The sequence below is a fragment of the Fukomys damarensis genome, unplaced genomic scaffold (assembly GCF_012274545.1).
Source record: "Fukomys damarensis isolate Sample0158 unplaced genomic scaffold, DMR_v1.0_HiC HiC_scaffold_18, whole genome shotgun sequence".
Taxonomy (NCBI): domain Eukaryota; kingdom Metazoa; phylum Chordata; class Mammalia; order Rodentia; family Bathyergidae; genus Fukomys; species Fukomys damarensis.
This window is the reverse complement of record NW_022900930.1, coordinates 19,195,779-19,208,668: the sequence shown is the minus strand read 5'-3', so window position 1 is coordinate 19,208,668 and position 12,890 is coordinate 19,195,779. Positions and strand designations below refer to the sequence as shown.

Sequence of the window (12,890 nt, the reverse complement as noted above, 5' to 3'; positions counted from 1 at the left end):
GCTACGCCAGGGAGCAAGAGAGGCTGCCCAGCCGGGGTAAGTCTCACTTCACCTCTGTCCGGGGCTGCGGCGACGGAGTGGGACGGTGGGACGAGTAGAGTTCGGTCCTCGAGACGGGAGGCCCGGAGGTCGGGAGCCCCGGGCGGCGCGGGGAGGCTCGCCCGGCCTGGACCGGCTTGGAGCACGTGAAGAGCGGAGGAGGAAACCCTTCCGAGAAGGCGGGTTCGGATGCAGATGCCCTCGAAATGAGTTTTTTGGAGTTTTTGTTTCAAAACATAGTGTGAATTTCATTCCGACAGGTATTTTTATGAAAATGTTTAGAGTTCTGTGAGACAGGTCAAGTTTCTTCCCTTTTCCTTTCCCTTAGCTGTGCCAGTGACACCACCATCCACCCAAATGACTCCAGGAGGAAAGAAAAGCAAAACTCAAGGACAGCTCTTGATTTGTTTCCCTTACCTCGCGTCCCCTAGCGCACCAGTAAATTCTGAAGGTTCCCAGCCAGCGTGGTAGCACACGCCAGCAATCCCAGCACTCTGGAGAATGGGTTCGCAAGTTCGAACCCAGCTTTGGTGCCTTAAAAATACCTGGCTTAAAAGTAAAAATAAAAGGAGTGGGGTGCTGGGAATGTTCTGAGCAAAGGCCCTGAGTTCACTCTCCAGTACCGAGGGGCGGCGGACTGATTCTTTATCTTCTTTCCCTGAGTTTCATCTCCAACCCCCCAAAAAACCATTTCCTTTTCTTGGATTATTAAATTGCTGAATAAGGCTTTCTGGTTTTACTTGTTTTCTCTCCGAATCCATTCTCCAGAGTAATCTTTTGGCCTGAGCTAGAGCTCGCTTTGCCTTTGTTTGAAACCGGGTAATGGTTCCCGCTTTCTGGAAACCGAGGCAAAGGTCCCCCGGCGCTCTGCCCTCCCGGCTTCCGTCCTCCACGCTGGCAGCGATCATGGCCGCCGCCCTCCGCCATGCTTGTCCCCCTGGCTGCGTCCTGGAAAATCTCTCGTGCTCTGATTTTTTTCCCCCCTGAAACTATTTACCATGTAGGATCTTCCCCACACCAACAGAAGTGAAGTTCTGTGATAACCATGAGCTTTTCACTGCTATGTTCACTCTATAAAACATTGTTGATTACTAAATATTGGCCAGATAACAATAAATAAATGCATCCCGTGAAGTACTTCTATTCAGTTTGAGAGGTATAAAGTGGGATTAATCCCTCGTGCTTCTCTTTGTGTGTGTGTGTGTGTGTGTGTGTGTGTGTGTGTGTAAGAGGATACTGGGGATTGGACCCAAGGTGTTCACAGAGCTACATTCCCAGGCCCTTTTTTTTGTTGGAGACAAAGTCTTGAAAAGTTGCCCAGGCTGTTTTCAAACTTATAATGCTCCTGCCCCATCCTCCCAGACAGCTGAAATTAAAAGCATGTGCACAACACACAGCTGATGATATTTAATATTCAGATTTTTGTCTTCAAGTCATGTTTAACCAGTAAATGCATGTAGTTATAAGTTGATACATTACCATTTCAGTTTCATATGTAATTCTCATAAGTTTACGTATTGTAAAAAAATTTGCATGTTAAGAGAGCTGACAAACAATCTATCCCAGAAATAAGGTGTACACATGGACCTCTGTAAATTCATTAAATCTCCCCCCCACCTTCTCTTAGGAGGTGTCTTTCTAGATAACACCTTACAACTTTGTGAAATTTCTGAATTAAGTATGTCTAAAGCTCTGAATACGTTCCTAAGAAAATATTGTTCCATGATTGCTAAATCAGAAAACACTAGCACAATAACTAATGTGTGCGTCCACTCATTTCCTTAGACAAACGTGCTAACTACTGGGACATGTGGTGAAAAAGACCCACAAGACTACTCTCATGGAGCTCATAGCCTAGCAGCTAAGACACACTTTAAATAAACCATACCAGCAGCTCTGACTGATACAGAAATACGGAGCTGGGGGGAAATTTAGCTCAGACTTAATTGAGCTGAAGAGTCAGTCTGGGCTTGGTGGATTTCTGTAATCCCCATACTCTGGTAGGATGAGGCAGAAGGATCACGAGTTAAAGCCCAGCCTGGGTAACTCGGCAAGACCCTATCTCAAAATTTGTTAAAGGGTTGGGAATAGAGCTCAGTGTTGGGTTTCATCCCTAGGACAAAAAGAAAAGTCAAGAAAGCCCTGGAAAGTGCTATGTGAGCAGAAATCTGAAGTGTAGATGGGAAATTGTGTGTGTGTACACTTACAGGGCAGTAAGGACAAGTGGGTAGCGTGCACAAGGGACAGAGCTAGTATGGCTGAATAGAGCTGGAGGCGGTGAGAGATATGCTTATAGAAAAAAGCCAGAAGAAAATCACACTGCAGTTGTTTTACTTGTTTGTTTTTGGGGTTTTTTGTTGTTGTTGGCTTTTTTGTTTGTTTGTTTTTTGGGGTTTTTTTGTTTTTTGTTTTTGAGACAAAGTCTCACTATGTAGTTTAGACTGACCTGGAACTCACTATGTAGTCCAGGCTGGTCTCAAACTCACAGCAATCCTCCTGCCTCAGCCTCCTGAGTGCTGGAATTACAGGTGTGCGCCACCACACCCGGCATACTGCAGTTGTTTTAAACAAACTAGCTGAAGGAAAGGGGCTTTTGTGCTTGATCCTAGTAATTATGCTCCCAAGGTGAGAAAATTTTGTTTGTCAAATATTTCTGCATAGTCTCCTGGGTTTGTTTCTCTTTTTTTAAGGACTGTAATAAACTAACATGTTTTAACAGTTTTACAAACTCTTCTTAGTTGAGACATGTTTTGTTTCTAGTCTATATTTATTGCCCAAAGTGAGTGGCATGATTCTTTTGAGATGCTCTTTTTTAATGTGGCTTTTTAAAGGTATTTTCAATCTGTTAATTTTCACCCCACCAATTTCACATTTGACCTTGTTTAAAAAGCATTTAATTTTTGGTTCCTACAGCAGTACATCAGAACAATAAATAAAGAGATCTTTTATCAGGCACACAATTATGTACAAAAAAGGCTCTTAGAAAAAGCAGCAGTAACATATTCATGCTATGACTTTTAAATGGTCTTGTTTTTATTTTTCTGTAGTACAGGAGATTAAACCCAGAACCTTCACACTAAGCCATGTCCCGGCCTTTTTTTATTTTTAATTTTGAGACAGATCCTCACTAAACTGTCAAGCTGGGCTCACACTTAACAATCCTCCTGCCTCAGCCTCCCAAAGTGCTGGGGTTAGGGGTATGCCCCGCCTTGATTTAAATTGTAAGGAAATGGTGAGGATCTTTTGGGCTAAATTACCCTGCCCATTTATTGAATGCTGCAGATTTCACTTATTGAGTCTTATTCTCTGTATTACTGCCTTCTAGAACAATGGACAGGCAAACCCCAGCCCACAGGTGAAATCCAGCCTGTCTCTGTTTTATTCTAACAAAGCCGACCTCATACCTTCGTGCATCATCCATGACCGCTTCCTGCCTCGGCTGCAGTGCTCACTACTGTCAGCAGTGCTCAGAGGATCTGCAGAGTTTAACTCTGGCCCTCTGTGCAGACAAAGTTGTCATTCTCTGTCTAGTGAAGTAGCAGGATCCAGTGCACACCTGCAGAATGAATAAAAATAATAAAATAACACCATTGGTATAAGTGTTGAGCTTTGCTGAATCCAGTGAAAACAGGAATGTGTTAACTTTTTCACCTGCTTCAAGTTTTTTAATCAGATGCCACTAGCTACCTCAGTAATGGTTTGCCTGAGTGTCTATTTAAAGTTACAAGCTTCTGCTCTCTGGCATCCCCTGTGCTTACTCTACAGCGCTTGCCTTCGAAGTTGGACACGCATAACTTCCTTATTTTATGTGCTCGTGAATCAGAAGCATAGCTTGTTTTGCAGAGTGTAGCCTACAGTAGGGATGGTACCGTGGCAGTGCCCAGTAAGTATTAGGTGATGAGTCAGGTGTGGTAACTTGTGTGTATACCCGTGAAATACCTGACATTGATCCGTGTCTTATCCCAGCGTTCATTTTCCTTTTCTCTTGGGGAATTGATCGGAGAATATGTAAATGTAGCCATTTTGTTATTGGAACGTGTGTTCTAAACCATTTTTTGGTCATTTTCTGACAGTGGCTCTGCTGCGGTTATTATCACAAAGCACGTGTGTGTTGAAGACAACTTAGATCACTGCTACCTGGGAGTTCCTGGTAATCCTGGTGCGAACCTTCAAGAAGGCAGCAGGCAGAAAGACATGAACCAGCAGATGAAGAGAAGGGCTGGGACGAGAGGCCAGGGCGGACGAGCGCCCGCGGGAGCTAAACCAAGGCCACACCAGGTCACCCAGGGCCCCGCGGCAGCAATGGAGCCTCTCTGTGCAACCTGGGCCCCGCGTGACAAAGGTGCCTGCCCTGAACCGAGTCCCCAAGACAGTGGAGACAAAGATTTCCCCGACTGCTACATAGAATGCATCATAACAGGTCAGTTTTCCGAACCCATCCTGGAAGAAGATTTACTCTTTAGCTCCTTCAAAGAGCTAAGCGAAGATTCAGAAGAAAGCCTTTCTCAACAGGTTTTTGCAGCCAGCTCCCTCATTGGGTGTTCTTGGGAATACATGAAAAGTGGAGCGAAACAAAAGCCGCCGCCACAGATGGGGTATTCGGAGTACCTGACGGGCAAGAAGTTTCCTGCTGGAGGAATTCCTGGCCTTGACCTGGCGGACCCTAAACAGCTCAGCGAATTTGCTACAAAGAGGAGCCCCCACAGTCAAGACCAGGGCGCTCCAAATACATTGGATTGTCCCCACAGTGGATGCACAAGGAAGCTGAGGGACAAAACCGCCCTGCGGAAGCACCTGGTGGTGCACCGGCCCCGAGACCACGTGTGCGCGGAGTGCGGGCGCGCGTTCTCCGAGCGCTCCAAGCTCGCCCGGCACTTCCTGGTGCACACGGGCGAGAAGCCCTTCCGGTGCACCTTCGCCGGCTGCGGGAAGCGCTTCTCCCTCGACTTCAACCTGCGCACACACGTGCGCATCCACACCGGGGAGAAGCGCTTCGCGTGTCCCTTCCAGGGCTGCGACAAGAGGTTTGTGCAGTCCAACAACCTCAAAACCCACATTGTAACTCACGCCAAGATGAGAAATAAACACTGAAAGCAGACACGGACGGGGTCGTCCGACAGGATGAGCAGGACGAGCATAAGCAGTGATCGGAGAAGCACTGCAGCGGTAACAGGCGCATTTTCAGCTTTGCTCGTTGCTCCATACCTTGTGATACCATTTTAAGAACGTCGCCAACGGAAAGGTCAGGAATAAATTTACTGGAAAAGTAGTAGTATGTATTAGATTATTGGTTATCATACTAATTTTCAAGTGCTATCCACATGAAAGTAATTTTGTAATTTCTAACAGTGTGGCTTTCACCTTTTAAAAACGTACTTTTTGAAAGGTGTAGGGGAAGTGGGAAGGGTAGGGGAAAGGAAATAAGGGACAAGAAAAAAATAAGAGAAAAGGAAAAAAATGGAAACAAACTCTTTGTAAATAGGGGAGGTTGGAGGGGATGAAGGGAGAGCAGGGGGTACGGGGGAAACAGTAAGAACCAAGATTTGCCATGTAAAGGTACAAGATCCCAATGGTGAATGTATAACTACTGTGTACCTAAGAAGTACCAGTAAACTTAATAAGATTAAAAAATAATAAGAATTAAAATGCTAAATGCCATCAGTCAGAAAACAACATCAAATTGTAACATCACCTATTTCCAGGACAAAAATTGAGCAGCATGACATTGATTCTACAATTTAATATTGCATTGTCTATATGCCATTAAATTATTTTTTCAAGTTAAATAAATTTTTAAAAATGTACTTTTTTGGAACGGGATTATCTCAGAGATTGAGTATTTTGCATTAGATAAATGGTCAATCAATGAATAGTTAATTTTTCTTTTGATCACTATCAAATTATATTGAAATAATACAATTTGTTGTGAATGGTTGATACTGTTAATCCATTTGAATTTATTCTAGAATTTCAAAATAAAATGACATAAAACCCTAAAGTATGTTAAATCTGGATTCTGAAAATCAAATTATCCGGGGCTGGGATTTAGCTTAGTGGCACTGTGCCTGAGCACAAGGTCCTGAGTTCGAACCCCAATACCCCAAAAAAAGAAAAAATCAAATTATGCATTAAAAAGATGCACTTTTTTTTAATTTATTTTTAAAAATTAGCAAAACATTGCAAAGGCTGATGGTCAGTATTAAGACATGGAGGATAAGTTTATTATACATGGTGGGTTAGAATACACATGTGACAGCCATTTTGGAAGATTTACAGAAAGTGCCTGATTAGTTTCTTACAGCTGCCATGGAGTGACACAAACTGGTGGCTTAAATAACGGAAAATGATTATCTCAGTTCCCGAGGTGGTTTGGCAAAAAACAAGGGGTTGGCAGGACAGGATCGGCTCTGGCATCCCGGGCCTCCCTCTTGGGCTTGTGGTGTTGCTCTGTGTCACGTGGCACTCCTGTTTTCACTGGACCTCGGCCTGTCTGTGTTCAGATTTCCTTAAATAAGGACACCCGTCATTGGATTGAAACCCTCTGGTGACCTCATTTTGACTTGATTACCTCTGTAAAGACCTTCACATAAGCTCACTGAGATTCTGGAAGCTAGGATTTAAACATATGATTTTGGAGAGGGACACAGACGCATGTGTTCAGTATTTTAGATTCAGGTGGGTTTTTTTGCAGAAATATTTGAACTATAAAAGGAAATATTTCTTCCATGATATTAACTGGATCATATTGATAGTAATAAATTCATGACCACAATGTCCACTAAGAAGAAGCAACTTGCATAACCATACTAGATCTATTAAACAGAAAATGTACACATTTTCTTTGACTACAAAGAGTAGAAAAAAAGAACCACACCTAGAGGGAAACCATGGAATAAAAAGAAATTTGTTCTTCAAAGATAGGCTCTGGTGAAAATTGGGCACTTACTCTGCTCTGCAAGAAAATTCAGAGAAAGTGGTTAAATATGCATGGATAGAGGGAAAGTTGATTATCCACAAGTGACTGGTATAATAAATACAATCATTTTATCTTGGACATAAAATACATAGCCATCACATTTTGAATGAATTTTCTACTCAGAATTGATATAAATGATTGGGTATAGTTAAAATACCATATAATCAAGGATAGTTAAAACAACATTTGGTTTTAAGAGTTAAAATGCCTTAAAAGTTATGTTAATATTCGTAATATATCAGGTATGACATTTCTATAGAAATGAGGATCTCGGTTCTTTAAGGAAAATCGGGCACAAAATTCATTTGCAAATTCAGAACTTCCTCTAAATCAAAGGAGCATAGAATTTAGGATTGGAATTTGATCAAGATAGCGGAGCACATGTTTGTCTAGTTTTTCCTTTGGCGACAGTGTGGGGATTTGGTCCCCTGGATTTAGACTTTAGTTGAACATTAGCATTGCACCTCTGGAGACTAAACAAAAGAGGCAGGTGGTGGGCTGCAGGCTCTGGAGAAATGAGAGGAAAGGCAGCAGGAGGGATAGAAATTGGCTTCCCCTGGTCAAGTTTATAGATTTCTCTTTCTGGAGCTGAAGTATCCAAAAATTAAAATACGACTGTCTGAATTTTGAGACTTAGTTAAATCCTGACTTGGGGACAGGATGCAGTTACTTAGCAAGCCACCTAGGTGTTTTTGTTTTTTCCTTTCTTTTCTAGAAAGAAAACATTGCGAAGGCTGTGAGAGGGAGAAGGCAAATAGAAGCAATGGAAAGTGAAAAAAAGGGAAAAGAAGTGTATTTAATGAGAAATCCCACTTTAAATCTTCCCACATTAGTATGGCAAATAAAAATGAACATGATGTAAAACACATGTCCAGGGAAAACTGAGAAGTAAATCCATCTAGATTGTCTCATGTTGGCAGGTACTGGCACGTAACCAGCCCCAAATCTGGAGGAATGAATAAATCTCTGTGTTTCGTGTTGACACTTAACTTTATTCTCAAGTTCTTTCCTTTTATAATGACCAAATATCAATACTGGGAAGTTCACACTAGAAAAATGTTCTCTACAAAACACTGAATATTGTCATACATATATTACTCATCAGCATATTGCTTTGATATAGTGAAAGGATACTATCATTAAGTGATTAAGAAAACCCTTATATCACCTTCCCTTTTTTTTAAGAAGGGGTCTTGCTGTGTAGTTCAGACTGGTCTTGAACTAACTGTGTAGCTCAGGCTGCCTTCAAACTCAAGGCAATCCTCCTTCCCCAGTCTCCTACGTCCTAGGATTGCAGGCATGCACCACGAAGCCCTGGCCCACCTTTTTTATGGTAAGAGTGCCTGCTGGGTATGGTGGCACACATCTTTAATCTGAGCACTCAGGAGGCTGAGGCACGAGAATCATTTCTAGAGGCCAGCCTGAACTGTGTGGCAAGACCCCATCTCAAAAACAAACAAACAAAAAAAAGCAAATAGTGCCTAACATCTACTCTCAACAGATTTTCAGTATGCAGTACTATTAGATTTATGAACTATTGCTATTTTCTCTTCCTCTCCATCCCTGGTCACTGATTATATTGTTCCTATGTATTCAACAATTTTTGACTGAACATACAAATAATATCATGTAGTATTTTTCTTTCAATATCTAGCTTAATTTCTCTTAGTATAATGCCCTTCAAGCTTATATGTGTTGTTGGAAATGGCAATATTTGCTTTCTTTTGAGGATGAATAATAGTCCTATTGTATATACGCATAAATTCCCAAATTTTTCATCTGTTGATACACAGGTTGTTTCTATATCTTGATTATTGTGAATAATGAATCAGTAAATGTAGACATGAAGATAATCTTTGTAAGACAATGATTTTACTCTTTCATTTGGTTATACAAATATTTGTGTGATAGCTGATCATACTATGTGCTAGCTTTCTCTTTTTTGAGATACCTCCATGGGATTTTTCACAATGACTGTGTCAATTTCCATTCCAAAGAGTTCTGTGAGTTTTTTATTTTGAGAATCACTTCTCACACCTGGTTTACAAATATTCCCTTCCAGTTTCTAGGCTGACTTTTGATTGTTGATTTTTTTTTTTCCTTTACTGTGCAAAAGCTTTTTAGTTTGATGTAGCCCCATTTTTATTCTTTTCTTTTGTGCCAAGCTTTTGGTGTGAGATCAAAAAACAAAACACATTGCTGAGGCCAGTATCAAAGAGCATTTCCTCTATGTTTTTCTTCTAGGAGCTTTACTGTTTCAGGTCTTTAGGCTTAGAGTTTATTTTTATGCATGGTGTAAGATAACAATGCAGTTTTATTCTCTTGCATATGGATACCCAGTTTTTTGGTCCATTCATTGACAAGATTATCATTCCTCCATTATATCTTCTTGGTGACCCAGAAGACCAAAAATCCAAATGTGTTTGGACTTATTTCTGGGCTGTGTTCTGTGAGTGTGATGCCCCTAACTTTGTTTTCTTTCTCAAATTGTTTTGGCTATTCTGGGTCTTTAATAGTTCCATATAAATTTTAAAATATTTTTCCTATTTCTGTGAAAAGTGACAGGGATTTTGATAAAGATTGTGTTGAATCTGTACATTGCTTTGGGTAGTGTGGACATTTTAACAAAATTAACTCTTCCAACCTATAGAGAACATGGGCTTTCTTGCTGTTTATTTGTGTAATTTTCAATTTCTTTCAGCAATGTTTATAGCTTTCAGTATATAAATCTTTCAATTTCTTGGCTAAATTTATTCTGAAGTACATAATTTTTAATGCTATCAAAAATAAGGGTTTTTGTTTTTTTTTTCAGGTAGATTATTGCTAATGTAAAGAAATGCAGCTGATTAAAAAACTGAAAATCTTAGGCTGGAGCCCATACTGTCTTGTTGACACTAATACATGGGCCATAATTAGTATGCATTTAATAAACTATGGAATAAATGAATGTATAAATATTGTTAATGTTTTTAAATAATAAGGTTATCAAAATTAAATTACATATAATTCAAAAGTGGGTAACAAAAGCATTATGAGTTTTTATATAAAACCTGATTGTTCTGCCCAATGTAGTGGCACATGCCTATAATCCTAGCACTTGGGGGGCTGAGACAAGTGGATTGCTATTACTTCAAGGCAGCCTGGATTAGGTAGTGAGTTCAAGTCCAGCCTGGAGTACATAGCAAAACTCTCAAAAAACAAAAATTCTGTTTGCTCTGAAATAAAGGTAAGCAACTCTACTAGTAAGCTATGCTCAATAAAGAAACAATACGGATATCTGTGTTTGTGCATTTATGTCCCACATGCATATTTCTGCTATGCTACAAAGGTAGAATCTCTACTCTTGAATTTTTTTTTGCTTTGTTTTGGAACAGGGTCTTGTTATGTAGTTCAGGCTGGCCTTGAACTCACTATGTAGCCCAGGCTGGCCTCCAACTCTCAGCAGTCTTCCTACCTTAGCCTCCCAAGTGCTGGGATTACAGGTGTGCAACATCACACTTGGCTTATAGAAACTTTTAAATTGTTATATTTGACTATCCTTATTATGAAAATACTCTTTAAATCTCATTATCTTTATCTTCCTATGTATCTGTAAAAGACTGAGGATCTCTTTTCCTCAAAATGTTTTAACTAATGAAGAATAAACCTATGTTGAGAATTATATTATCTACTAAGTCTGTGATTAGATAATTTAAAATGTGCCCTACAACTTATATTTCTTTAATTTTTTGTAACATGTTCACAGGTGTCACAGCCATGTCTGATTTCTGTAATTCACACAGAATATAGATGCAAGGTATATGGGTGAACACAAGGATTTTCAGAATTCTGTCCAAAATCAGATTTGTCAAATCCTTATATTATTTTGCTGTCAGGTATATACATGAACAGAAATCTGTGTGTGCCTGTGTTTTAATTACCTTATGCACTGGCTCTGAATGAATAAATTACATGATTACATCCTACATTGGACACAGAACAGTGCAAGTTATATTAAAAAGCCATTATATTTGCAACTCTGAGCAAGAGACTATAATTAAAAGGCAATTGGATGAAATTAGCTTTAAGAGTACAAGAGTTTAAGCAAGATTTGGTAAATGAACATTAATGGTTAACATGTGGCTTTTATTAGGTCTTGCTTTTTTTCTCTCTGACCCAGAGTTAAATTTCCTAGATATCAGTGACTAACTTGTAGAACACCTGTACAGACCTGTGCTTTACCATATGGCTGAAGTTACATCCTTAAAACAAGCCAACATAATTTTTGTGACTTCAGTAAATCACAGGTATTAGGTGGGTTATAATGATACCCTAGGTATTAATAAACTATTCCTAGTGCTCCTAAGATCTCAGTTGTATGTCATAAAAAGCATAGTACATGCTCCCTACAACTCAAAATGCTGGTCATAAAATTCACATATACAAAGCAAAGAAGTAATAAAGTGAGAATTTTGATTATCACCATTAAACATAAAAAAGTTGTACACAATGTATATAATAGCACTTTATTTGTATCTAAGGAAAGCCATTGCCTACTGTAAGGACTCAGCATGTTAATGATATTTTTGAGGAAAAATTATGAGCTTACCAAGTATATATACATAATAGATGCTATGCTTTTGGCATATTAAAGGTGAGTATAAATTATTTGTTATTCCCTTAAGAGTTGGAGTCTCTGAATGTATTAACTAGCTTAAATTTAGTTTTTTGTTTTTTTAGATTTTTTTTTTTTTTTTTTGTACTGGGGATCGAACTCGAGTCCTTGTGCTTGCAAGGCAGGCAGTGGAACCACTGAGCTAATAACTGGTCCTCACCTATCTTAATTAATCTTGTATTTATGGATTATAAAATTTTGTACCCCATAAATTTGTAATTGTTAATTTGCAATTAAAAAGTTGAGGAATGGATCTATTGCCCTTTCTTGGGGGTGACTGGATTGGGTTGCAATTGCGTTGACTAAGTAGCCATGCCAATTCCAGCCTAGATTTTAAGAGCCATGATAGCTACTACCTTTTAAGAGTATGACTATGCTACGACCACCTTCCTTGGCAAAATCCAAGCCACACAAACAGGCCCGATAGGATAAGAAAGCAAGGACAAAGAGGAGCGAGGTGACAGCGATGAGTGAAGGAGCCTTTTGGAAAGGACGTCTGTCCCCAGTCACTGCAGGCAGTGCCACATGAATTGGACACAAACTGCTTGAACGGGCTGTTCTGACCCTTAAACTGATGAACAACATAAAATGATTGCTTAAATGCTGCAATCAGTTTGTTTTGCAGCAACAGATAATGAACAAGCTGCACTTGGGATTTATTTGAGTGTTGTAGTCTGTATGTATGTGCGTACACCTGTCTGTGTACATACACAGGTATAGACATAGGTTTTTCATAAAGCGACATCTAAATTGACAAGGAAGTCCTCACTTACCGTATAGGTTGCCTGCACAGCCACAGGCGCCACATCCAGATGCAACCAACTGAGCTCAGCAGTATAGTTAGACCGATGATGGCTGTGTTTGTGCTATGTACAAACTTAACAGTGTCAATGCTTTACTAAATAGTTATCATACTACAGTGTCTAGGGGGAAATGACAAGCAAAATAGTCAATGCAGATGCAATTTAAAAAATGTTTCCTAGGCATGGTGGCACACACCTGTAATCCCAGCACTCAGGAGACCAAGGCAGGAGAATCAGAAGTTGGAAGCCAACCTGGACTATGTAGTACCATCAGAACCATCCTGGGCTACATAATGAGATCCTGTCTGTAAAAAATTGAATAAAAAATATTTTCAGTCTGAGGTTAGTTGAATCTACAGACCCAGAACCCATAGACATGGAATGTCTATAAATTCAACTGTATGTTAATTTATCTGCA

At 39.9% G+C, this 12,890-nt stretch overlaps 1 protein-coding gene across 3 annotated transcripts; it reads left to right on the top strand.

The window, feature by feature from the left end:
- Window positions 1-6: 6 nt before the first annotated feature.
- Zfp42 (ZFP42 zinc finger protein) lies at window positions 7-12,681 on the top strand. Of its 3 annotated transcripts, none has more exons than XR_004517866.1 (3): window positions 7-36; window positions 4,113-5,281; window positions 12,653-12,681. XR_004517866.1 is itself a non-coding variant. In XM_010619795.3 (2 exons), exon 2 carries the CDS (start codon window positions 4,234-4,236, stop codon window positions 5,128-5,130), a length of 897 nt encoding a protein of 298 aa, XP_010618097.3. In that variant the 5' UTR covers window positions 7-36; window positions 4,113-4,233; the 3' UTR covers window positions 5,131-5,460. The 3 variants fall into 3 exon arrangements, 1 of the variants encoding a protein (XP_010618097.3); XR_004517864.1 differs by lacking the exon at window positions 12,653-12,681 and adding an exon at window positions 7,731-8,250; XM_010619795.3 differs by lacking the exon at window positions 12,653-12,681 and having other exon boundaries at window positions 4,113-5,460.
- Window positions 12,682-12,890: the final 209 nt, after the last annotated feature.

What these genes read in the sequence shown, in the direction of transcription:
- Zfp42 (XM_010619795.3), top strand. Translation starts at nt 4,234, where the DNA reads ATGAACCAGCAGATGAAGAGAAGGGCTGGGACGAGAGGCCAGGGCGGA.